Raw genomic sequence first — 25394 nt, 5'->3', positions numbered from 1 at the left:
CTATTGGCCTATGTGTCTGTTCTTACGACAGAACCAGGCTGTTTTGATTACAGTGGCCTTGTAATACAGTTTGATATCAGGTATTGTGAACTCTCCTACTTTTCTTTCTCAAAATTGCTGCAGCTATTCAGGGTCATTTATGGTCCCACATAAATTTGTGAAATGTTTGTTCTGTATCTGTGAAATATCTCATTGGTACTTTAATAGGGATTGTGTTGAATCTATAAATTGCTTTGGGTAGAATGGACATTTTGACGATGTTAATTCTTCCAATCCATGAACATGAAATGTGTTTCCATTTGTGTGTGTCTTTGTTAATTTATTTCTTAAGTGTTGTGTAGTTTTCTGAGTACAGGTCTTTTACCTCCTTGGTTGGGTTTATTCTTAGGTATTTTATTTTTTTGCTGCTATATCAAATGGGATGCTTTTCCTGATTTCTGTTTCTGATATATCATTGTTGGTACACGAAAAGTATGATTATGGATATTGACTTTGTATACCACTGTTTTTCCAAATTCATTTTTTAGGTTGGGCAGTGTTTTGGTGGAGTCTGTAGGATTTTTTTTTAATTTTATTGATTATGCTATTACAGTTGTCCCATTTCCCCTCTTCATTCCCCTCTACCTTGCACACCCTCTCCCACCCACATTCCCCCACTTTGGTTCATGTCCATTTGTCATTTCTCTCTGACAAGCTGACCAACTCTGCCCTTCCTACCCATCTAGATGAATGTGTCCTTTTTAACTCCTTTGTTGTCTGACTTCCATACAGTTCAATTTTCTGTCAGTTCTGGTTTTTATTTTGTTTCTAAATTGTTGTTGTCCTTATTTTGGTTGTGCAAGGAGGCACATTGTGTCTACCTATGCCTCCATCTTGGCTGGAGGTCCTATAAGATTTTCCATGTAGACTATTATGTGATCTGCAAACAGTGACAGTTTTGTTTCCTCTTTTCCAATTTGGATACCTTTTATTTCCTTTTCTTGTCTGGTTGATCTGGTTAGGATTTCCAATACTATGTTGAATGGAAGTGGTGAAAATGGACAACCTTGTGTTGTTCCTGATCTTAGTGGGAAAACCTTTAGTTTTTGCCCATTGAGTATGATTTTGGCTGTACGTCTCTCATATATGGCCTTTATTATATTGAGGAAAGCTTCCTCTATTCCTACTTTACTGTTTTTATCATAAATGGGTGCTTCACCTTATCAAATGCTTTTCCCAAATCTATTGATATAATCACATAATTTTTATCTTTCCTTTTGTTTATGGGATGTGTTATGTTTATTAATTTGCAAATATTATACCGCCATTGCATCCCTGGGATGAATTCCACCTGATCATGGTGTATGATCTTTTCAATGTATTGCTGGATGCAGTTTGCCAATATTTTGTTGAGGATTTTAGTGTCTAGGTTCATCAGCGATATTGGCCTAAAGCTTTCTTTCTTTGTTATATCTTTATATGGTTTTGGAATTAGGATGATGGTGGCTTCTTAAAAAGAGCTTGTGAGTCTTCAATCTTCCTGGATTTTTTTCAAACAGTCTATGAAGGATAGGGGTTAGGTCTCCCTTAAATGCTTTGTAAAATTCTCCTCTGAAAGTGTGTGGTCCAGGTCTTTTGTGTCCTGGGAGTTTTTGATTACTGCTTCAATTTTATCAACTGTTATTGGTCTCTTCAGGCTTTCCGTTTTCTCCTCATTCAGTTTTGGAAGATTATATTTTTCTAGAAATTTGTCCATTTCACCTAGGTTTTCAAATTTCTTGGCATATAGTTCTTTGCAGTAATTTTTTACAATCCCTTGTATTTCTGTGGTGTCCGTTGTAATCTCTCTTTCATTTCTGATTGTGTTTATTTGGGTCCTCTCTTTTTTTTTCTTAATGAGTCTACTTAAAGGCTTGCCAATTTGGTTTATGTTTTCCAAGAACCAGCTCCTGAATTTATTGATACTTAGAATTTTGCTTTTAGTCTCTATGTCATTTAATTGTGCTCTGATCTTGGTTATTTAGTACCTTCTACTTGCTCTGCACTGTCTTTGTTGTTCTTCGAGTTCCTGTAGCTGTAGGGTTAGGTGGTTTATCTGAAATGTTTCTATCTTTTTTAGGTAGGCCTGTGTTGCAATGAACTTCCCTCTCAGGACTGCCTTCACTGTGTCCCATAAGTTTTGGATTGTTGTGAGTTCATTTTCATTTGTTTCCAGAAACTTTTTGATTTCTTCTTTCATTTCATTCTTGACCCATTCATTATTTAATAGCATACTATTCAATTTCCATGAGTTTGAATGTTTTGGGGTATTTTCCTTGAGGATGGTTTCTAGTTTCTGTCCCTCATGGTTGGAGAAAATGTTTGATATGATTTTAATTTTCTTGAATGTGTTGAGGCTTGTTTTGTGACCTATCATGTGGTCTGTCTTTGAAAAGGTTTCACATGCACTTGAAAAGAAGTGTATTTTGCTTCTTTGGGATGAAAAGCTGTATATATATCAGTTAAGTTCATTTGATCTAGGACATTGTTCAATACCACAACATCTTTCTTGATATTTTGTTTGTAAGATCTATCCATTTTTGAAGAGGGGTGTTGAAATCCCCTAGTATATTTGTATTGCTGTCAATACCTTTCTTGAAGTCCTCCAATATTTTTTTTGTTATGTATTTGGGTGTTCCCATGTTGGATGCATATATATTTACAATGTTTATGTCTTTTTGATAGATTCTTCCCTTGAGTATTATGAAGCCACCTTCTGGGTCTCTTTTTATGGCTCTTTTTTTGAAGTGTATTTTATCTGATATGGGTATTGCTTCCCCGACTTTTTTTTTCCCCCTTTCCATTTGGTTGGAATATTTGTTTCCAGTCCTTCACTTTCAGTCTGTGTAGGTCTTTTGGTTAAGGTGCATCTATTGTAGGCATCATATGTGTCAGTCATGATTTCTTATCCATTCAGCTATCCTATGTCTTTTGAATGGGGCATTTAAACCATTTATGTTTAAGGTTATTATTTATAGGTACTTATTCATTGCCATTTTTTTGTAACTGTGTTCCTCTCTTTCTCACTCTTTTGCTTACTGTTCTTAAAGTAGACCATTTATCATGTATTGAAGAGCTGGTTTGGAGGAGGTATATTCTTTGAGGCTTCTTTAGTCCAGGTTACTCCTTATTTCACCTTCCATTTTAATTGAGAGCCTTGCTGGATGGAATAGTCTTGGTTGCAGGCCTCTGGTTTTCATTACTTACAATATTTCTTGTCATTCCCTTCTGGCTTGGAGCATTTCCATTGAGAAGTCAGCTGCTAGTCTTATTGGGGGTCCCTTGTATGTTACTTCCTGTTTCTCCCTTGCTGCCTTTAGATTCTCTCTTTGTCTTGGAATTTTGCCATTTTAATTATTATGTGTCTTGAACTAGGCTTCTTTGGGTTCCTCTTGATTGGAACTCTCTGTGTTTCCTGGATTTGTGTGACTTTTTCTCTCATCAAATTAGGGAGGTTTCTATCATTACTTTTTCAAACAAGTTTTCTATCCCTTGCTCTTCTTCTCCTTCTAGTATCCCACTATACTGGTATTATTATGTTTCATGTTGTCCTGCATTTCCCTTAACACCTCTTCAATCTTTCTGGGTCTCTTTCCCTTTTCTTTCTCTATGTGGGTGTTTGTTTTTTTTTTTCTACCTTGTCCTTCAGCTCACTGATCCGATCATCTGCTTCATCTAGCCTGCTTTTGATTCCTTCTACTGTGTTCTTCAGTTCAGAAACTGTATTCTTCATTTCCTCTTGGCTCTTGTTGATAGTTTCGATTTCTTTTTTCACACTGATATAGTTTGCAGTGATTTCATTGTAGTTTCCCTGTAGTTTTAAGTAATTCTCTGTGAGCTCATTGAGCTTCCTGATAACCATTGCTTTGAACTCAATATCTGATAATTGACTTCCCTCTATTTCATTTAGCATTCATTCTGAGGCTTCCTCCTTTTTTTTCATTTGGGGATTGTTTCTTTGTCTTCCCATTGTCTGTGAGACTCTTTTTGTTAGCCTGTGCTTCTTAAATTGATATGTTCTAACTCCCTGGGTTTAAGGTGTGAATTTGTACAGTAGAATACCTGTGAGATTCAGTGGCACCTTCTCCTTGATCTCCCAAGATCACTGGTCTTGGGCTGTTATTTATGTTATCTCTGTGTATATCTTTGGATTTGATTGTTGTTGGAGCTTTCTTGGTCTGTCCTTCCCTCCAGCTGGTTAACTGAGGGTCACTCTTTTCACCATGTGTTGTATTCTGTTGTGCAGGAGTGGACAAGTTTTGTCACAGCTGTTTCTTCTGTCTGTATGTGGTTTTGAGGCTTCTCTCCACTCTTGTTCAGTGGTTTGTTCTGAGTAATTTCTCCACCATTTAGTTGTATTTGCTGATAGGTCCTGGGTTGAGGTTAGTGTGGCTTCCACTCCCTCTTTCACATTCATCTGTTATTATCTGTTGGTGGTTTCTTTGTTGGTGGGGTTCCCCTTTGAGCAGGTATACTGGTGTTCACAGCTCCGACCTATTCTTTTTTTCTGATCAGTTGGAGGGGGAAGGCAAAATGGTTTAAGATGGTGGGAGTGTATTCTATGGTATTTAAAGTACTGACCTATAGAGAAGAGATAGGAGATCCTTTGGGTATGTATAGTGTCAACTATGATATTCCACCCATCTAGCCACTTTTAAAAAGAGTGGAAAAAAGATAAGACTCTTGTTAGTGTGTGGAAGTATTGTGAGTTTGATCTAGAGAGCATTAAGGTTGTGGAAGGTCACATTATGAAGTAAAGTGAGGGTAAAGGATAGAAAATAGGTGTAGTGTGTGAGAGAATAGAATTAACCACAACTGTAATAAATTTCTGGAAAACAGTGAAATGGGCTAAGATCTGGGTGATGTTTAGTACTTATAATTGTGTGGAACAACAATTATTTACTATAATAATGGAACAAAAATCATATGACAGAATATATACGATCTGTATAAGAAGAATAGGAAGTACATGACCTAGAGTAGTGTGCTATTGGAACACAAGTGAAGTAAAAGATGGTAAATTAAAAATACACTATGAAAGAGAGAACAAGGGAAACCAGTCAATGCAATTTAACAAACCAAGTGAAGAAGACTAAACAGAAAGAAGAGAAACAAATACTAATAAAATAAGAGATGTACGAATAATGAAAAAATAATAATACAAATATATAATAACTTACAAGTTCTCTGGAGTAGCAAAGTGAGATTTGTCTCACTGTCTCAGTTTTGGGATGACCCCTCTTTTGGTCTAACTCTGGTTCTTTCACAGCTCCAGATTTTATTGTCTCACTTGTGGGGGATAAAAAAAGGGAAGGAAAAAGGAAGAAGGAATAAAAATAAGAAATAAAGGAAGAAAGGAAGTGGGAATTTAAAAAAAAAGCCTCCTGTTGGCTTTAAACCAGTCTAGCCAGTTCTGCTGGTCTTCCTGGCTGCTGCAGGCTGAGGGGGAGTTGATTTTGCTTTTCTCCCTTCCTGTGATTTTGTGCAGATGCAGGCCAGGTCTGAGCAGTACTCTTCACGGTTGTCCAGCCTTCAGCCCAGTTCCTCAGTATGTTGCTGGGCCCCCAGTGCCTTTCTGTGTCCAGCTTGTGTCTTGAGTTCACCAGTTGTGGTATCCTTGAGGTGCACCAATTAGGGGCAATCACAAACCACCTTCTTGCTCTTTGGTATCCTAGATGCTAGGGACTCTTAGAGTCTTTTCAGTGTGGTTTGACACCCCCCCCCCCCCCGAACCCCCTTAAGTCTTTCTGGGCATTGTTGACTCCTTGAGCCCTGCAGTTGTCCTCTGAGGTGGCTTCTCCACCTTTCTCTTAGAGAGCCAGTCAGCCCTGCAGGGTGGGGGTGCCACTGTGGCTGCTGCTTCAGATGTGGGCACCTGCCTCCTTTGCTGCTGTGCCAGGGGATGGGATTGGGCAAGGTGCATCTAGGCAGCAGGGTCAGGAAGCTTTGTCCCAGAGCTGCAGGCATGAGTGCTGGGCCTGTTTTGCTGGGGTGGGATTGTCAACGTCTGAGCCACGCGTTCGGGTGTGCGCTGTCCCCGGGGCTTCGGGTGTGAGTGCTCAGCCTCCACTGCTGTGGCAGCAGGGATATTGGGGTCAGGGGCATTCCACCTCTGGGCCTCTTAACCTGAGAGCTCAGCCTCCACTGCTGCAGCAGGAGTGCAGCCGCTGTGGCCAGGGCTAGAGGGGCCAGAGGCGGGGCAGCTGCTGCAGAATTCCCTAAACAGCTGCTGAGTGCCTCTTTTTTTCCTCTCTTTTTCAAAAATCCGTCCTATTCAAGCCTGCTGGTGCAAACAAGCACCTGGCCTCTCACACAGCCCAGCTCTCCAACCAGACCTGGGACTGACAGGGTCACGGCCCATCACTGCCCAACTCTTCCAAGCTGGTGTCTAAAGTTTCAGTGGGTACACACTACCCCTGTATGTTTGCCACTTTGTCCTTATTCTCCCCCTGTGACTTCAAGCATCCAAGTCCCTCCTGGTGCTGCTCAAACCTTGTTTGGCAGGGGAGGGAGCTGTTGACCTGGCTCTCCCCCAAGAATCCTGTGGCAGACATGGCAGGCCAGACTTGGGGCTGCAGCCTCCCTGGTCCCTGCGCTGGTTCCAGGGACCTTATTGTCCTGAAACACTGTCCTTACCATCTGATTTTTCAATGTCCTCCACAGTTTTGGCATCCAATCTTCATATATGCTCAGATACCATTGGCTGTCTGCTCTTTTCCTCAGAAGATTGGCTAGGTGTTTCACCTGTGCACAGGGAGCAGTGGACTCCGCTCCCACCTGTCTTGCTGCCATCTTCCCTCCCTATTTACTGTATCTTCTGAATCACTTGAGTGACAAGCACACAAACACAAGCTCTACTTTCATTTTTTTATTTATACAAAAATAGCATTGTACTCTATGCATTACTTTGAAATCTTACTGAATTTTCCACATGTTGATTAAAAGAATGAAAATCACTTTCTTCCATTTAAAATTTTTGCCAAACACTAAGATTAAAACTCATTTTTTCTTACTTAAAAAAAGTTTAAAAAACCCACACAAACCTGTATGATTCTATTGTTTTTGTCTCACTCATGCCTCCCAGTGTCTTGTTGGATGAATCATATTCTTGCTGACTTTTGTTCATCTAATGTGACAGAATAATTATTGCATTGTATTTCTCACCACTAGGTAAAACAAACCTATATGATAGCATTGAACCTATATGATAGCATTGTAAACCATGGCCAAGAAAATGTATTTCCTAGACTTCAATCATGAGTACCATCTGCATGATTTCTGTTACACCCCCAAAGCAGTTGTTTACATTACACTATTTTAAAAAATCAGCCCTGGCTGGCATAGCTCAGTGGATTGAGTGCAGGCTGTGAATCAAAGCATCGCAGGTTTGATACCCAGTCAGGGCACATGCCTGGGTTGTAGGCCACAGTCCCCAGCAACCGCACATTGATGTTTCTCTCTCTCTCTCTCTCTTTCTCCCTCCCTTCCCTCTCTAGAAATAAATAAAATCTTTAAAAAAATCAATTCACTGGCTTTTTTCAAAAAGCACTTAAAAGGAAAATTTATATCATTGCCACAAATGAAAAAACAGTAGGCAACCACAAAAATATACTAAAACCAGAACATTATTTTGAAAAAATAACATGAAATTGCTAGTAAATATCATTTTATGAACATACATAATTAAAATATGCTAATGAGAATGAAACCTGTTGTGCTGATTTAAGCCTGATGCCACTTAGTTTAAGATGAAATGAGGTTCTAAGTCAGTGTGATGACCTAGTTTTAACATTTTCATGGTAACCAGTGCTAAGCATATCAATTTAAATGTTGTCAATTAAAGAGCAAAGGATGTTCAACCTCTCTTTTTTTTAGAAAAGATTTTATTTATTTTTAGAGAGAGGGGAAAGGAGAGAGAAAAAGAGGCAGAGAAACATCGATTTGCGGGACAACACCCAACCCTCAGAGCTACACCAGTCAGGGCTCAATCTCTATCTTTAATGAGAACTTATCCCTAGCCAAAATGAAGTAATTTTTATTCCAAAAAGCCACTTGAATATGAATAATCCTGGAAGGATACATAAGGATAATCTTTCCTATTGTGAAGGATGTTTAAAAAAATCCTTTTAGACAATTTAGTTATGTTGGAATCTTATACATTTACTACAAAGACATAGGCCTCACGCAGGCCAATTTCTAAGAAGCACTTAGAGGCAAAAAATTACAATAAATGGTCATTGGTTTATTAAAAAAACAACTCAAATATCTGGTTAAACAATTCAGGCTTGGTTAATGAGGTGGACGGGTAGTTTCTCAGCAGCTTTTAACCTGAGTTCTATCTACTAGAAAGACACTCAGGTATTTCATCAGGAGTGCTAACTTCATTCCGGAAGGAGGATATGAATTACAGGTAGCAAAAAGCTTCTGTAGGGAACGAGTTCTGTGAATTTTTCTTTCACAAAGGAACTGAATGGGGGTAGCTCAGGGACAGAGTGGCAAGTTTGATAAACTTTGAATTTTGAATGAGGTACAGGTAATCCTTTGTGTAAAAAGTAAGTTAAATAAGCCCTGACCTGTGTGGCTCCATTGGTTGCATGTATTCCTATAAAGTTGAAAAGTCTCCAGTTGGATCCTAGTCAGGGCACATGCCTGCGTTTACTGGTTCAGTCCCTAGTTGGGTGTGTACCAGAGGTAGCTAGCTGATGGCTGCCTCTCACATTGATATTTCTCTCCCTCTCTTCCTTCCTTCCCCTTGCTCTAAAAATAAATACAATCTTAAAAAAAGTTAAATAAAACTGAAGACTCTCCGGAATTCAGGCCTCTCCTCAAATACCTCCATATTTTGTAATGTATGGAAATTAAAGGAAGAGAGCATTCCTTCTTTATCCAATTACCCATGCCATCTGGCTTGAAAAAATGTCGTGGGTCTTTTCAATAAAATGTTTCCAGAAAATGTTCAGATGGGTTCAGAAATAGGAAGTTTAGGTTATCAATAGGTTCTCAATCTTGGTGGGTTTTTGGAATGTTTGAATGATTGGGGCTTGTCTCAAGGGCCTGCCTGGATGTAGCTGTCACAGTAACACCCACTACCTTTCTCCCCCTGAGCACTTCGGTTACATTATTTCTTTGAATTCTCACCAGTACTCACTTCCACACACAAATCAGAGGAAGTCTTTGGGGTATCCAAAAGAAACTGCTTAGAAATAATCTATTCTAGATAACCCAAAGGCCAAGATGGGATGTTTGCTATGAAAACAGGTTCAGGCAAGAAGCAAATGCTTTCCTAGTACAATAAAGAAGTGGATACAAAGAAAAACAGTCCCTTATCTGCAAGTTGAGGCAGTTTTTAAACAGCAGAAAGCCTGTGGGTCCAGGATTCCCTTATCAGGTGGGTGTAAGGGATGGTATGGTGAGTGGAATCAAATGCTAGGATGGAATCAGGGGCTGCTGGCCATTCCTCCAGCTTAGCATTCCCTCTGAGTGACTTTTTAGAGATGATCATTGCATTCACATTGAGTAGTCTGGGGAAGCACTTCACTTCAGAGTGAGTGGGATCCCTGAAGGCCTGCCCAGAGCCCGATTCATGTCTCCAGAGGGAAGAAAGAAATGATCCCCATTGTGAATCAGAAATTAAGTGTTCTCAGATGTAAACCTTGTTTCTCCTCAGAATCCTTTACTATTGCTATTTAGGTTAATATGACTCTATTGAAAGTTATTTCAAACTATTATAATGTCTTTACATTTGTTGCTATTTTATACTTTTACTTTTTTCTTAAAACACCAGCTACAATATGACCTTAATGATCATTTACAGTGACTTTTTCCATGAGACCCAACTTAAGAGCACTAAAAGTATTGATGGGCTATATACATTTTTGGAAATAGAACTATCTTTTCTGAACCTTTAATACACTTAAAATCTTTTTATAATCAGAAAATGAAACATCATAACTATTCTTTATCTTCTGTCCAAGGAGGGCTTTAATTCAATGGCTAGATGTTTAAATCTACATGAAAAATGAGAGCTGAGACCAAGAGGAGATGGATTTGAGACAATCTGGGAGTGTGAAATTTAAGTGGTAAACAGCAGCCACATGCTACTGGGATGAACAGAAACAACAAAGGCCACCTGCTCCACTGGGAGGTTTCTAGACATGGTGAAATCAGGATAACGGCAATTGGAGGTCAAGACCAAGTCTAAATGGGGTACAAATGACTTGGCATGATCTCTTTTCACTGTCAACATAATCATGACAATATTCTCTCGTGTTATGCACTGGTCCCAAGTTTCCCACTGTGGGCCATTTCTGTCACACAGGCCCTGGAAAATCACAATGGTGGCAAGGCTGGATAGAAAGCCTCACTCACAGTGGGGCAGGGGGAGGGTTCAATGACCAGGAGTGGACATATTTTGTCTCTGGCACAGTTTGCTAGAATGCCTATACTGGAGCTGTTACCAGACAGGAGCCTGGCCCTAAGAGGGTCTGCCTGGGGGCCAGGTGTACTATGTGGTTTCTTGACTTCTTGTAGGAAAGATTTCACAAGTCCAGTCGACTACAAAAATACATTTATTAAACCTGGGGACAGTGAAAGGAGGGCTTGGCATAGGAGCAGACAATAGGAGAGCCTAGGCTGGGTTGCCTTAGCTCACTGGGAAGTCAGAGGAAAGGGGACTTTGGGGACAGGTTCAGGGGGTTAGCCTGGGACAAGCTGCCAGATGCCCATTTGCTTTAGAGTTTAGGACACCAGTGCCTGTGAGGAAAGATGTGAGAAAGAGAATGGTGCAGGCTTCTCCCTAGGGGAGAGCACATACACTTGTTGAGGTCCTTTGTCTTGAGGCTTTTTCTTTCTTGCAGGTGGGAATCTTAGAGGAGGTCTCAGGGGGGAGTTTCAGGAGAATATTTATCAGTTCTCCAGGGTCATGGTCTCTACTGGATGTTCAGAGCCAGGGTAGGAAGTCTTTAGTTATTGTAGTCGGTTCTGGTGTTGTCCACCTGGTTTTGCCACTTTTCTGTGCCTGGAGCTGAAATACAACTGAGGCCTAGATGTTATCTCCAGAAAGGAAAGGCTAGGGGAGGAGAGGTTATCCTGAGCACTGCCTGGCACTGGGGGCCTTCTACTCTGGTGACACTGCACCTGGTTGTAAATTTTCAGCTGTTTCCCAATGTTACTTGCTAAAGAATTTCCCTAGCTTCTTACTATCCTGTCTCAAAGCCAGTGTATGCACATCCTACTTGTATTATTTAATGACTCATTTCCCTGACTTCTTCCTATTACACTCAGCACTCTATACTTTTCCTTGCTATGTAATTATCTGTTTTCTCTACCTGAAGGCAGACCATGTGCTTTCCTCAGCACTTACACTCGAGCCACTGTATTGACTAAAATGTCCATTTAGGTAAAAAGACAGTTTTTTCATTTTCACTAATAACTGTATTGATTTGGATATTTTGAGTATGTTGGCTATCTCCTGTGTGGTATAATGATTGTTCTCAATTAATGCCCCAATTTGATTGCTATCAACTTCAACTGGTCTGACTGTGGAGCACTGTCCAGCAAGAAATCTGCATGCAACTTTGCCAACCACTTTTGACTTGTTTGTTCAGTCACAGCACCTTCTCCATAATACACTGTACAAATCATTGTTTCAGGTGCGTTACCTTTCTTGAAATAATAAAGCATAATACGCTGAAAAAGTTGTGTATTTTCTTCCATCTTCAATATTAAAATGGCTACACAAAAACTTACTGATTTTGAGTTTTGAAAAAATGCATGCTGATATGACTGACAGCTGTCACAATACAATGTAACAAAATTGTTTCAAATGAAGTTAAAGACAACTAAGCGCTACTAGAGCCATCTTATAGAAAAAACCCAAATGAACTTTTTGGCCAACCCAATGACTTTTGTTACATAATAAAAATGTCTGGATTCTTTTTGGTTCACGAGTCCTACATTTTCCATGGAATATGACAATCAACTAGCTGTAAAAACATGTACAATGCAATTAACTCTATCTCTTCAAACGTGTACTTTTAATGGACCTTCACTGCCAGACACTGTCCTAGGAGTTTCTATATATTATGTATACCTACTACCTCAAGCCTCACAACCAACCTGTGGGTAGATACAGTTGAACTTTCATGAATACTGATATAGAGAGAGGTTAAGGAGCTTGGCATAGGCCCAGACTCATAAGCAGTTAGGACTACACGTGTCCTATTATTTCCACTTTAGAGAGTGGGCAACTATGGCACAGGTGAATTTGTCCAAGATGTCAAAACATGTACAATGCAAATTTCTGAACCCCGTCAATGTTTTTTTAATCAGGTGAAGGGCAAACTTTGGGCAGCCTGTTTTTGGAATTTAATCAAACAGCTACACACTTACTTAGCATTGTGCTAGAATGGCTGCGGTAGTTGAGACAGAGACCTTGGAGCCTGCAACGCCCTATATATTTATTGTTTAGTCCTTTAGAATTTGTTGATCCTTGGTCTTAACCATGGTCTTAACCGTTTAACACTATAATCTTTCAAGGTATACTTTAAGACCACAGGATATTGTCAGGCTGTGATTCAAAATTTGTATTTTCTATCTATCTGATACAAAACTTCCAGGGAAGTAGGGGAACTAATTTCTAAACAGTATCAAATGGCACTAGTCTTAATTTCAGTTAGGTTCTGAATGCTAGTCAAGAGGACAAAAACAGATGTCTAGATCAATCAACAAGTAACGCACAGTTTAAGATCCAAAATTATTGAGGAATATTTCACAATTCTACTCTGCTGCCTCACATGGAATTTAAAGACCATTTTTTTGTGATGTTTTACATACAAACCATTGTTGTACTGCTTTTAGTTTTATTCTTAGAAGTAGAACTCTAATTTATTTTCAAAGCATTGGTATTTGTTCACTCAAATACGTAGCAATATACATAATACATAGAATAAGCCCAAATATTGTCTAGCAAATGACTGTTAGAGTTACAACTGATGGTTTTAGAGTTAACCAGCCCCCTTTCCACCCATTTGGAAGTTCAAGTGCCTACTCCTTGAAGATAAATCACTTCTAAAAAACTGGTACTCATACTTCCAGGGCTCAGAAAATGAATGATGGCAGGTTTTGGGTGTTGTTTATTTTAGGCAAAGAGGGATTAAGAGGAGCAAAGTGATTTCTGTGTAACAAGACAAGAGCTAGATCTTTTGATGTAATACTTGTAGGCAGAATGAAGCAGTACCAATTTCAGCAAAACATTTAGCTAGCTCCTTAGCCTTTCAAATTGTTTTAATTCCAAATAATCAATCATTAAAGATTAGATCATAAAAATATGCTTACAACAGCACTATAGATATGCTCTCCCCCTTATTTGTTCTAAGACCAGGTGCATCAAGAATATTTGCTCATGTATATACTGATGGTTCTGTTAGTCAAACTACAATTCCAACATTTTGATACAGTTGCCTCCCATTACAGAACTGTCAAATTAGCTTTTACAATTTTAATTTTCAAGTTGACAGCATTAAAAAAAAATACTACAAAGTTATGTTAAAAATTTCTAACTTGTGCATGCAACTCAATCCTGTTAGAAAATCTAAAAGCCACACATATTTCCCCCCTCCTCGACATAGCTTGGGTTCACAACATTACTGGCTGAAACGCAAGGCCACAAATTTTGGTATAAAAGAAAAAAATGGTAAACTTTCATCTGAGCGTAAATAAAACCAGGTATTAAGTTTCTCACAGATAATTAATAGAATAACATATTACAATTAATTATGAGTCCTGGATTACAGATCATGTCACAGTAATAGCCTTTTGTACTAACTTTTCCTGATTATCTTGACTCAACTCCACTTATTTTACTGTCAAGAAGGATCCAATCAGCTTTTGATTGATTTATGCGCATTTACTATTTTTTGGTGACCTTAGGCTCTTTTTACTGGTCCATCTTCTGATTATTCCATTAATATTTAAAACAGGAGCTATGAGGTTCTTACCCATAAGTGCTTTGCAAACAATAGACACTCCAAAATAATGTAGCCATCTTCAGACCACACTTTCATCTGAATGTTTTCTTTAAGTGTAGTAATAATTAGACCCCAATTGCTCCAGTTTACTGGCCTTTCAAACTCTGTTCTATGTAAGAAAGCAGAAGAGGGTTGTTCTGACACATTTTTACTATGTGGGGGATATGGGGTACATAGACAGAGACAAGAGTATGGTGCTTACCTGAGGGGAAGGGGGAAGTGAGGAAGTAGAAGAGGGTATCGAGGTGATACATGGTGATGGAAGGAGGCTTGACTTTGGGTGGTAAACATACAAAATACAGATGATGTATTATAGAACTGCATACCTGAAGCCTGTATAATTTCATTAACTAGTATTACCCCAATGAATTCAATAAAAATTTAAAAAATGAAAATAAATATATAAAAGAATAAAGAGTATAAAGTAGCTCCAAATATTACCCAAGAACATTCCAAGTCAAATAGGTACCCACTGAAAGCAAAGACTGTGATAGTGAAGTCATTCAACATGTTGTTCTGACAGACACTGATGTTTCCAGGCTAATAATAATAGCTGAAAACTGAAAATGTATTCAAAGCTGCTACCAAGTGAACCATCTTTATATAATCCATTCTACCTTACATTCCATTTCAGATTCAGTTTTTAATAAAGTAATGCAAATCACTTAAGGAAAAAAACCTTTAATTTAAATTCTGATCTAAGCATAAAATGCATTTTTATACCACGGTTGAAATTAGTACAAAACATAAAAGTGTTAACACTGATGTTTCAACAGAAATCTATTAAGATCTTTTAGAAAAATTATTTGAGAAACAAACCATTTACTGCTATGAGGTTAATACATAAAAAAAGCAAACATTTTACTGAATTAGAAAATAATTTTAGTCATCACATTTCTCATGAAATTAAATGCTTAAAAGTTGTGTGTGGCTTTATAGCAATTACAATTTGTAATGAAAATACTATGCCAAATCTTTTTATATCTAAACATAACAATACTAGTTTTAAAATGTAACCAATTGTGAACATAGTAGGTATATCATAACTTAGCTTAAATTAAAGTTGAAGACGGTAAAAACTATGTTTTTAAGTTTGAACTGCACAAGGAAAATTATTAGGGGAAAAAAACATTCAGAGCCACAGTTACTACTTTAAAAAATATTATTCTTACATTAAAAACATTAAATGAATCAAAGCCAGACAATATGGAATTTTTACACAGATTTCTTTTGTATTTCAATGCTGTTTATTGAGGAGAAAATGAGAAACTACTGCCAGACATGCCAACAACACCTCACATTCAAGGGCTGGAAGCTAAAAAGCTTTCCAATCTGAGTCACCACATAAGCCTTTTGGGGGAAAAAAACAACACACTGAAAGTGAGATAAAATATGACATCTTCATGCTTGTTTTTATCTTCAGCTTTTTTCCCCTCCAATTCTTGGATCTACTAGTCTGCAGGGTAGGATTCTTTCTACCTTACAAAAAGACACGCTCTAATTCTAACACATATCTATGGTGAGTAACGGATCTTAAAGCTGTTTGTCTTAAATTTCCTTATGTCTTAAAGAGAAAAATTAATTTTATTTCCCTTTCACTTTCAGATTGGTGGGTAATACCAATAAAAAAATACTCTTCAGTGCTACTATAGGGCTTATGGGAACTTCTTCGGTGGTATGATACAAATCCATTTAAATACCAATCTGAAACCCAGTGCTTCTCTTTCTGCTGTTGCAGCTTTGCAGAAGAATAGCCTACACACAACTCTACTGTTCTCTTTTTCTTAAAAACAAAACAAAGAAACCTAAACAAAATGGTAACGTTTATTTGCAGTTAGTTTTCTGGTGGTGATATTAAGGCCCTTCAAGCAGAGTTCAGGAGCTCCTGTATGGCTGCCTGATGCTCAGGACTGAGGTGTGCTATGCATTCAGTCCACAATCCTCCAGAAGTCTACGGAAAAAACATTTTCACAGATTTAGATGTGATGAAATGGTCATGTGGAAGTATTTTAATAATCATCATTTGACAGATGGTAATAACGCCAAAATACTTTCTTCCCAAGTATATTAGTTCGATGAGTATCACTGTAAAAGTAAGACCTACTCATTTCTTTAAAGTTCATTGTATTTACAGTAAGTTTTCTTCATTTTTGCACTGATAAAGCTACAATAGGTAGATGACACATTCAAGTAGCCAACGCACATGAATTTAGAAAGTAAAAATCATTTAAAAATATGAGACCAGCTGCATCTTTTTTCTTCCCCAGTTACACAGACAAATTTATACATAATGAGTATGTGTTAAGCATGAACCAAAGGTGCAAAACGTCTCAAATTGAAGAGAAAGGTTTCAGTTCTAATATATAATGAGGACATATAAATAAGCATAATCCATTTGAGGTATGAAGAGAATATAAAAATAAGATTTCCTTAGATTAGATTTCTATTTCCTTCTAATGAAGAATATAAAAACAATACAAAAACACCAAACCATTTTACTTCCCCTTCACCAATTTAACCAGATCAGCTTACCTGTACCTGGCGAACTACATTAGCCAAACGTTTGGCACAAGGATCTTCATGTTTAATTGCCTCATGCATTTCTCCTTCGGCAATTATATTGAATATTTTGGGCAGATTGGTATTGTTTGGGCCAAGAACAATTGGGTGATTACTGACAAAAGAGAAGAAACCCATTATAAATGAAAATTACAAAAAGAAATCACTCAAGCACTTATACTTTCCTACACCCTTCCTCTAACACTGGATTTTGTTATAAGGTTTTAAAACAGAGTGATTATGCACTTACTAAAATCAACTGCCTTTTTAAATTCAGTAGGAGGAAACCCAGCTGATTTTACTTATTAGCTCTTCAGTTTTTTCCCCATATAAATTAGAAAAAAATACTTGGCTCATCTCTCAGGGATGCTTAAGGGCCAAAAAATAGAATGCTGTACTCTAACTGCTTTAAGAATAATGTGACTTATTAAAACAAAAAGATATTAACAAGAATAACACCTTCTTCATACAAATTTCATTCACATACTACAAAAGGTTTCTAAAATAAATCACACTGATAGATGGGCATTTTAAGAATAAGCCAAGAAATAAACTACAGGTAGGTTTAATGCAAAGAAATGTAACAGTGAATTTAATTAGATTTCCAGAGCAGTCATTTCCAAAGGAGATGGTCAAACAGCATGGTGGAAAATGGTCACTTTGGAGGCAGAAGCAGGTAAGGAATGCATAGTCTCCAGGATGGCTATTCTCAGCAGGAAGGCTCAAACATAATTATTTGTGTAATGTGAACTTACAAGCATAAAGAAATATGACCATTGGTCCATTTCTAAAAACTCTAAGATACGAGTGGTTATAGCCCTTGGACTTATTCACAAACTAAAAGAAGTAATTAATAGCAACAGAGCCTAGACCTGACTAATATTTAGGGGAACTTGAACTTAGAAAAACAGACCACCAGAGAACATGCCTTTTATGGCTTCTATAACCTCCAGGTTGTTGCAATTCTTAGATTTACTCATTGACATAACTGGACAAAAAGTCTGTTTGGTTTTTCCTGTAAGATGACTCTAGTAGTGCTTAGTTGTCTTTAACTTCATTAGGAACAATTCTGTCATTGTGGCAGCTGTTATATCAAGCGTGCATTAAAAAAACTTATCAAAATCAGTGAATTTTTGTGTAGCTATTTTAATATTGAAGATGGAAGAAAATATGTAACATTTTCAACATATTATGCTCTATGATTTCAATTAAGGTAAAAATGCAACTGAAATGTGAAGAAAAGATTTGTGCAGTGTATGGAGAAGGTGTTGTGACTGAACAAACGTGTCAAAAGTGGTTTGCAAAGTTTCGTGCTGGAGATTTCTCCCTGAATGAAGCTCCAAAGTTGGGCAGACCAGTTGAAGTTGACAACGATCAAATTGAGACATTAACTGAGAAAAATCAATGTTATACCACAAAGGAGATAGCTGACACACTCAAAATATACAAATCAATAAAGTTACTGGAGAAAATGAAAAAAAAAATCTGTCTTCCATTTTATGAAAAAAACTAAACAGACTGTTTGGCCAACCCAATACTTCAATCTCATCTACTAATAGTCATTTATACCTCAGTAAAATGGAAAGTAAAAAAAAAAAGTAAAGCCAAATGAATGAATGAATTGGATGGATGAGGTGGGAGACAGAATAAAAGGAAGCCTTAAAACATATTCTGTAATGCCTCATCCGTTCAATTTAATTCCATAAATATCCCAAATTAGATTATGAGGCAATCTTAACTGTAATATGGTTTCTTAACATGACTCATAAAGACAGCATTATTACAAACCTACAGACCTGAGGGCTGTGCACTGGAAGCACTGTTATATGTGAAGGGGAAAGAAATAAGGTCTATCTGTTCTCTTTCTTTTTTAAAAATTATTTATGTATTTATTTACTCCTTTACAGAACTAAGAGGAGGGAGAAAGAGATTAAGAGAAACATCAAGAGACATTGATAGGGTGCCTCCTATATGTGCCTGTGGCTGGGGACCAATGTGTCCTGACTGGGAACTGAATTGCTGACCCCTCACTTTGTGGGACAACGCCCAAACAACTAAACCACACCAGTCAGGGCTGTTCTCTTTCTTACCTTTCAATCAGATCGCACAGATAATTGAAAGTCTGAACAGCTTCTTCTTTATCTTCATGTAGTGGAAGCCATGACAACCAGTGTGGCAGGACTTCTTCAATGTTCACACAGTCAGGTTTGTACTTCATAATTTTCCCTACTGCTGAGATGCAGTTCTCTGTAGCATTAACATTTTCTTTGGTCTTAGAACCGACAGACTGTATAACTCTTACCAACAGTGGGAGTGCTTCTAAAATAAGCATTTAAAAAATGCCAGTTAAAAGCTCACATTTTTATGCAAATGAAAATAAATATTTATCTTTGGTCCAGTTATTCATTATAGTGAGGAAATGCTGAAGTGCAAGGAATGTTTTATCTTGTCCACAAAATGACTTACATATAATGGAAGATAGTGGAAGAGAGACTGTCCCAACAGTCAGAAACACTAGCACTTTACTAACTTCCAGACCCCAAGAAGTTAGTAGCTTTCAAATTTACACTCCTGGTCACCTCGATACTTAAGCTTTTTTTTAAAGCTGCCTAACTATATTCTTGTGCTAAACATACAGGGACCGCCAGTGTATTTTAAAAATCCTGTGTTGGGGCTGTGGTATACCTCCCAAACCCAAATGAAATCAAGATGGGGAGGCTCTGATTCCATTCAGATTTCATTTCCATTTCTATGAGAATAAAAACTGTAAATTCTTAAGTGCTACATATGGAGTTTTTGAAAAAGAGAAAGACAATAAAGCAGAAATAGGTAGATAATGTTTGGGTGTATGGAAGGGAGAATGAGGTAAAAACAAAAGGGATGCCTGGAAGAACATGCAGGTAACCAAATAAACATCAGTACCTGTGCAAAAAGGACGATAGCTATCTCCACCATACTGTGCCATGACTCCTAGGCCATATGCAGCTGCTTGCCTTACTTCTGGGCTGCTGTCACATACATACTGGAGCATTGGTCTTAAGAAATACTCTGCATATTTAAATGAGGCAGGACTACAGTGTTCTATAACATCATCAAATATGCACAATCCCCATTGTCTGTCTGGCCATGGTCTATGTGGACACTACAAAAGAGATACTGTTTTAAACTTTGAATACTGAAGTACATAAAAATGTAAAGAAATAAATAGTCGCTACAAACTACTGGCTTACACAAATGTTTCTGATATAAGCAACAACAAACAATTTAGCAACAATCACAGCTTTAAATAAGTACAGGTTTAAAAAAGACTTGTATAATTTGTTACAGAATTCCACAGCCTGACATTGCCATATACCAGAAAGAACTGACAGTGGCAACAATGTACATACATTTACTTTACATTTAAAAAAAACTGAAATATGAGGCCATCATCCAGAATCTGGCAGCAATAGCCCCTCCACTGCCTGGACAGCCAGCTGTCTTGCTGAAACTGGTCTCTGTCTAAGTGTCTCTTTCCCACCTGGTTTGATTGAACTATGTAATCAAGTGTTTTCCTATACAACAAAACAAAACAAAAGAAAAGAATCTGATTGATGGTTGTATACAACAAAGGTCTTAAATGAATTCTTGAAGGTCCATTGCAAAAAATGTAATCATTCTGTTTTCATTTACTAACTTAGCAGGACATAGATAATCTGAAATAATTAAAAAAATCACTTGCATGTCTATAGAATGTATTATGATTTAACTGAATTATGGAAAACTTAATTAGCAAACTTTTAAGTATATATTGAGTGAGAAGATATCCGGAGCAATGCAATAAATTTGACAAAATTAAAGATGCACAGAGGAAAACTGTTGATTTCTAAGATCCATTTTAACTTGAAAGTGTAAGTTTTCAAATGGTGTAATGAAAGAACTCCAGATCAATTATCTAAAGCAACTGTCAAAAAGAGGCAACACTTACAATTAGATTGACGATTAATGGAAGCAGCTGTTCAAACCATGGTAACACCTTTTCCTTGTAGCTACTGAATATTGAATGTAAAATGTCCGACACTTTGGTCAGAATATAAACATCATTATCGTCCTAAAACAAAATAAAACAAAGCACATGCATATGTATTAAAAAGTATCCCCACTATTAACAGTAACATTTATTTTTAAAAATCTAAGAAATTTAGAAAATTAATAATTACTTTATATTTTATTTTTTTCCATTACCATTTATCCCCCTTATATTCTCTCTTCTACCTCCACACATGGTCCTTGCAATCAGCACACTTTCATAACTTTCTTAAGGGCAAAGCAAGAATCTAGAGACAAGTTACCTCACCAGCTGGGTGTCATGTCTCTTAGTGCCTATGGAAAGATAAATGTGTATCCCTAGTATTGCACTTACTGCAAAGACTTTTCTTGGTACAAACTTAAAAAACAAGGTTAATAATTATCTTAAGTTTCAAAGTTCTGAAACAAAGGTGTTTTTACTTTAGCATTTTTTGCAAGGTTTGAATTTTGAGGTGGGATGGTGGGGAGATGTGGGGTCAGTTATTTACAACATCTCATCCCTGCGAATGATTTGTGTACGGCATGCTGTAAGCAACCTGCAGAGAATTAGGATGACCTGCATATACCAGCACTGGTCCACCAGGATGGCAAATACCACGTATTCTGGATCCTAAATACACATTTTAAATATGTTTGATGGTGTTAAGTGGTATGATGAGGTGAGAACCGAGTAACAAGGTAAAGAATTCTATTATATATTATTTACTGGAAGGAAATTTGCATTATTCTGTGGTCCATTAGAAAGACAGCCCATATTACAGAAAGATCTGGCCTCATGCCCTAGGTCATCAAGTGTGGCTTTAGGCAGTCATTTAACATCTGAGTCTGAGTTCAAGTATCTTAAGATAGCGAAAACACTAGTAGTCACAGGGAGTATGTAAAAGGAAATACTAGGCAAACTCCAAAGTACTTTTATATGTGAAGTATTGCAATAAAATGCACACACAGCATCCAAAACACAAACCAGCTAATTTCAAATTATCTATTTCCTAAATTAATGAATAAGATACAAGTCAGATTCTTCTGCTAAAGATTATTGATAACTACATCAGAATGACAAGTCAATGTATTAGAAACTTAAGCATTTAAAAATCTTCCCAGTGTAAATGGTGATGTAAATTAAGTTCTGAAGGGAGTAATTTACCTCATCTTGTAGTGACTCTTCCACTTGTTCATCATAGTCTTCGTCTTGTCTTTTAACTAAAACAAATCCAAATAAATGTCTTTTTTAAGTAGTTGCCAAAATGGTCAAGGGTTACATTCAGAAATGAAAGTATAAGAAAGGTACCTTGCCGTAATTCTTGATTTTTAAAATGTTCTTCCAGTTTAGCTTTCAGTATACCTCCTAATTCTTCAAAGTGTTCATTATTAAGGCATCCATCTCCCATTACTTCAATGCACTAAAATGTGGTTGAGGAAGAAAGCAACTAATGAGATTTATGTGTTTTTAAGAGTAAGAAGTTAAACTTCATTAAGAATCACATGGAAACATGAGATAAATTAATATAACTCACTACCCTGGAAACCAATGATTGAGTGAATACACTTGGTTTTTGTTTTTCCCAAAATCCCAGTATTTAAAGAATTTTAAAAACTTTCCTTTTAAACTTGTCCTTGGCATATGTTAAATGCTAGGCATTATTGGTAGGTGCTGAGGCTTCAAAGACAGAACAGATCAACTAGCATCTAGGCGCTCAATTACACATATATACTCTATAAAAGACAGCACTGGAGAAGTTAAGTCTGCCATGAAAGAGCATTACAGGCAAAAGGAATGATATGGGCAGACATGGAAGCATGGAAGCATGCACTCTTTGGGAAAATAGAAGAAATTTTGAAATGCGGAATGTAAATGGGGACAAATAAAGATGCTGAAGATCTTTTAAAACAAACTGCAGAACAAGCTATGGTGCTGTGAGTAACAGGGGTAACCAAGAATATGGGAAGGTGAGTGACTCAGACAAAAGACAAATTAATACTTGAGAAAAGGAGAATAAACTGGGAGGGAAAAAAAAGCAACTCTGGAACAGACCAACTGAGGCTACTTCAAAAGCACAAAGGAGAGATAAGGCAATGGGAAAAAACGGAATTTAGTAGAGAAACAAGGATAGAAACTAGATGTGAGCTGGAGATGATACCCAAGCTTCTGTAATTGGATTATAGGCAAATGATGGTGGAAACCAATCAAGACTGGACTACATAACTCTTAAAAAACAAAATGACAACACCAAAATATTTTAAAAAGAACTGAACACATTTGGTTTAAAAAAATTGTTAGAGCACACATAGAAAAATTCTGCCCATGTATTAGCAAGACTAATAAATGTACATACAACCTTATATATACTTTTAAGAGAAAGATATTTACCTTTGCAAAAGAATGCATTATTTCTGAGAGGACATCTGAATCTGGTTCTGTGCCAATGGCCTTGATTAGAGCATCACACATAAAATGCCACATCTGTGTGAGATACTCAGGACCTCGAACTCTTGCACATTCTAACAGAAGGGGCATGGATTCTGCCGCCGCCACTCGAACACGTTTTATTGTTAAGGAAATAGTAATCATTATCCTCAAAAGACTGCTCTTTCATTTTGTTCACTTAAATGTTAAAGTGATCAGAGTTAAAACGTGCTCTGGGCAACCTCTATTTATCTAAGACCACCATCCAAGAGCTTGTGTTAAATGTATATGTATAAAAATAGAAGTCTCCCTGCTCATAAGACATAACTCCTGTCTGTTCTTTCACCTGCAATACAGCAAGAATGAATCTCAAATGTAAATAAAAAAACATAAAAATGACTGTGAAAAGACCTGGGCTCTTGGGTCACTTCCTCTAAGATTAAGTTGCTTCTCCCTATCCAATACCTTATAAAGTAAGGTCTTGAGACTTCCTCCTAACGATAATTCTGTTTTGTCCTCTTGTAACAGGAGAAGTGTCTGATGGGCAAAAGCCATCTTCTGCAAAGGATGCCACCCAGAATACTCCAAGAGGAACAACAACAATGGGACTCCAGAGGCAGACAGATCTAGGTTTGGGCCTGGGCTCTACCAGTCTGTTTACAGCCCATCTATGAAATTTTATGTGTGTAAAGGCGTAAGAATGCACATATACATAGTATTTACTATCATTAGGTCAAAGAATAAAACATTTAACATGCAGATTTACTAAGAGATGTATTATCTCCAAAAGTTCTACCCATATTTGCAATGTAGGATTCTGTGCTACAGAAAGTTAAGTATCAGTGGGTTTCTAACCTATTAAGAAAGGCCTTACTTTTTAAAGACTACTAAAAGTAGCAATTATATACAATGTAAACATTTGCTAATAAAACATTAATCCTTAAAATCCTTCAGTGGTCATAGAAAACTACCAACCAGAGCAGGGGTCCCAACTTGAGCTCTGCCTCCTGCCTTTTCCCCCATCCATAACAGGTGAGCTTGAGCCCCACTCCCTCCTCAAAACTGATCCCTGATGCCAAAAAGGTTGAGTACTGCTGAACTAGAGGATAGGTAACATTTCTTTTTCACGTTTTTGGTTCAAGTGAAACAAAGGACCAAGTTTATAACCTAAAAGTATAGTTAGTGTAAATACAAACAATAATGGTGATATACCCTTCAGTTAACACAAAGTCTAATAGTATTTGAACAAACTACAATTTAACTAAATCTAGACTTATTTTGCATTTAAAAATTGTAGGATATCATCGTGGAAATAAAATTTCAGTAAAGGGACCATCAGTTTGACAACCTGTTCAGTGTACTCCACAAAGCCTTCCTTTAACTCCTTAGCATAGCAAACCTGAAACCAAAGTATTGGAAAAGAAATCAAGTCCTCGTTAGTTTATAGGTATTTTTATTAACAAACAGTAAAATCATAAGGACCACACAATGTTGTATCCTGACTAAATGCATTTACATTTAATGCATGCAGGGATGTCAAATTAGTTTTCTAACATTAAATAAAATAAAATACAATAAAATTGAAAAGGCCATAAATTAATTATAGTATATAGTCATTTAAAGTCTGAAATACTCCATAGTTTTATTTGTGAGTTTAGCAAAAGTTTCAGCACTCTTGAATACTTTAAACAAAATATATCACCTAAGAAAAAATAATTTAAAAAGATATAAAAACCCTAAAACTCAATTATAGCACATCAATTACTTTGTAAATTTGTAGCCAACAGGCTTACCCTATTTTGTTTAAAAAAAAAAATTAAGTGTTGAAATATATTAACCCTCATTATCATGTTCATAAAGGAAAAAAACAGAATAAAATACTCAAAGATTACTTAAACACACATCCTCCATAATACCACAGAAGATAATCATTGTAAACATTTAAATTTTCCTACCATGTTTACTTCTACAATTGAAATCATACCAGTTTTCATTTTAAATGGAGTACATTTCAAAAAGTAATTCCTTGGCTACCTATTTATACGCTAAGCACAAAACACAAAAATTCTTGCCCTCCATGGCTGTGTAATGGTATATAATACTCCAAAGTACTATAGTTAATGATTATCTACCTAATAATAGGCATTATTCAGACTGCTTTTTTGTTGTCCTTTTTTATTTTGGTTATTAGAAAAAGCATTGATAATGAAGTTTTATCCACATGATTTCTTTAGGATGGAAATTCAGAAGTAGGAATGTTGGGTCAAAAGATTTCTTTATTGTTTTAAAGACTATATTCCTACTCCTCAAAATAATTT

The 25394-nt window shown here is 36.9% G+C and overlaps 1 protein-coding gene across 1 annotated transcript in view; it reads right to left on the bottom strand.

Annotated features, from left to right (window-relative positions):
• Positions 1-14710: 14710 nt before the first annotated feature.
• The window catches only part of IPO5 (importin 5), a 46685-nt gene continuing 36001 nt past the window's right edge, over positions 14711-25394 (bottom strand). The window contains exons 18-26 of the mRNA XM_045821391.1: positions 24379-24475; positions 23041-23213; positions 21961-22072; positions 21817-21872; positions 20572-20694; positions 19527-19746; positions 18695-18923; positions 16578-16719; positions 14711-15996 (exon numbers count right to left, since the gene is read on the bottom strand). Of these exons, the coding sequence (XP_045677347.1) occupies positions 15910-15996; positions 16578-16719; positions 18695-18923; positions 19527-19746; positions 20572-20694; positions 21817-21872; positions 21961-22072; positions 23041-23213; positions 24379-24475 (1239 nt within the window). The 3' untranslated portion in view covers positions 14711-15909. The remainder of the gene's footprint in view (positions 15997-16577; positions 16720-18694; positions 18924-19526; positions 19747-20571; positions 20695-21816; positions 21873-21960; positions 22073-23040; positions 23214-24378; positions 24476-25394) is intronic.

The sequence above is a fragment of the Phyllostomus hastatus genome, unplaced genomic scaffold (genome assembly GCF_019186645.2).
Source record: "Phyllostomus hastatus isolate PE091 unplaced genomic scaffold, TTU_PhHast_1.1 phas_scaffold_46, whole genome shotgun sequence".
In the NCBI taxonomy this organism is placed as follows: Eukaryota; Metazoa; Chordata; class Mammalia; order Chiroptera; family Phyllostomidae; genus Phyllostomus; species Phyllostomus hastatus.
The sequence above is the reverse complement of the archived record's forward strand: the minus strand, read 5'-3'. Positions and strand labels throughout refer to the sequence as shown.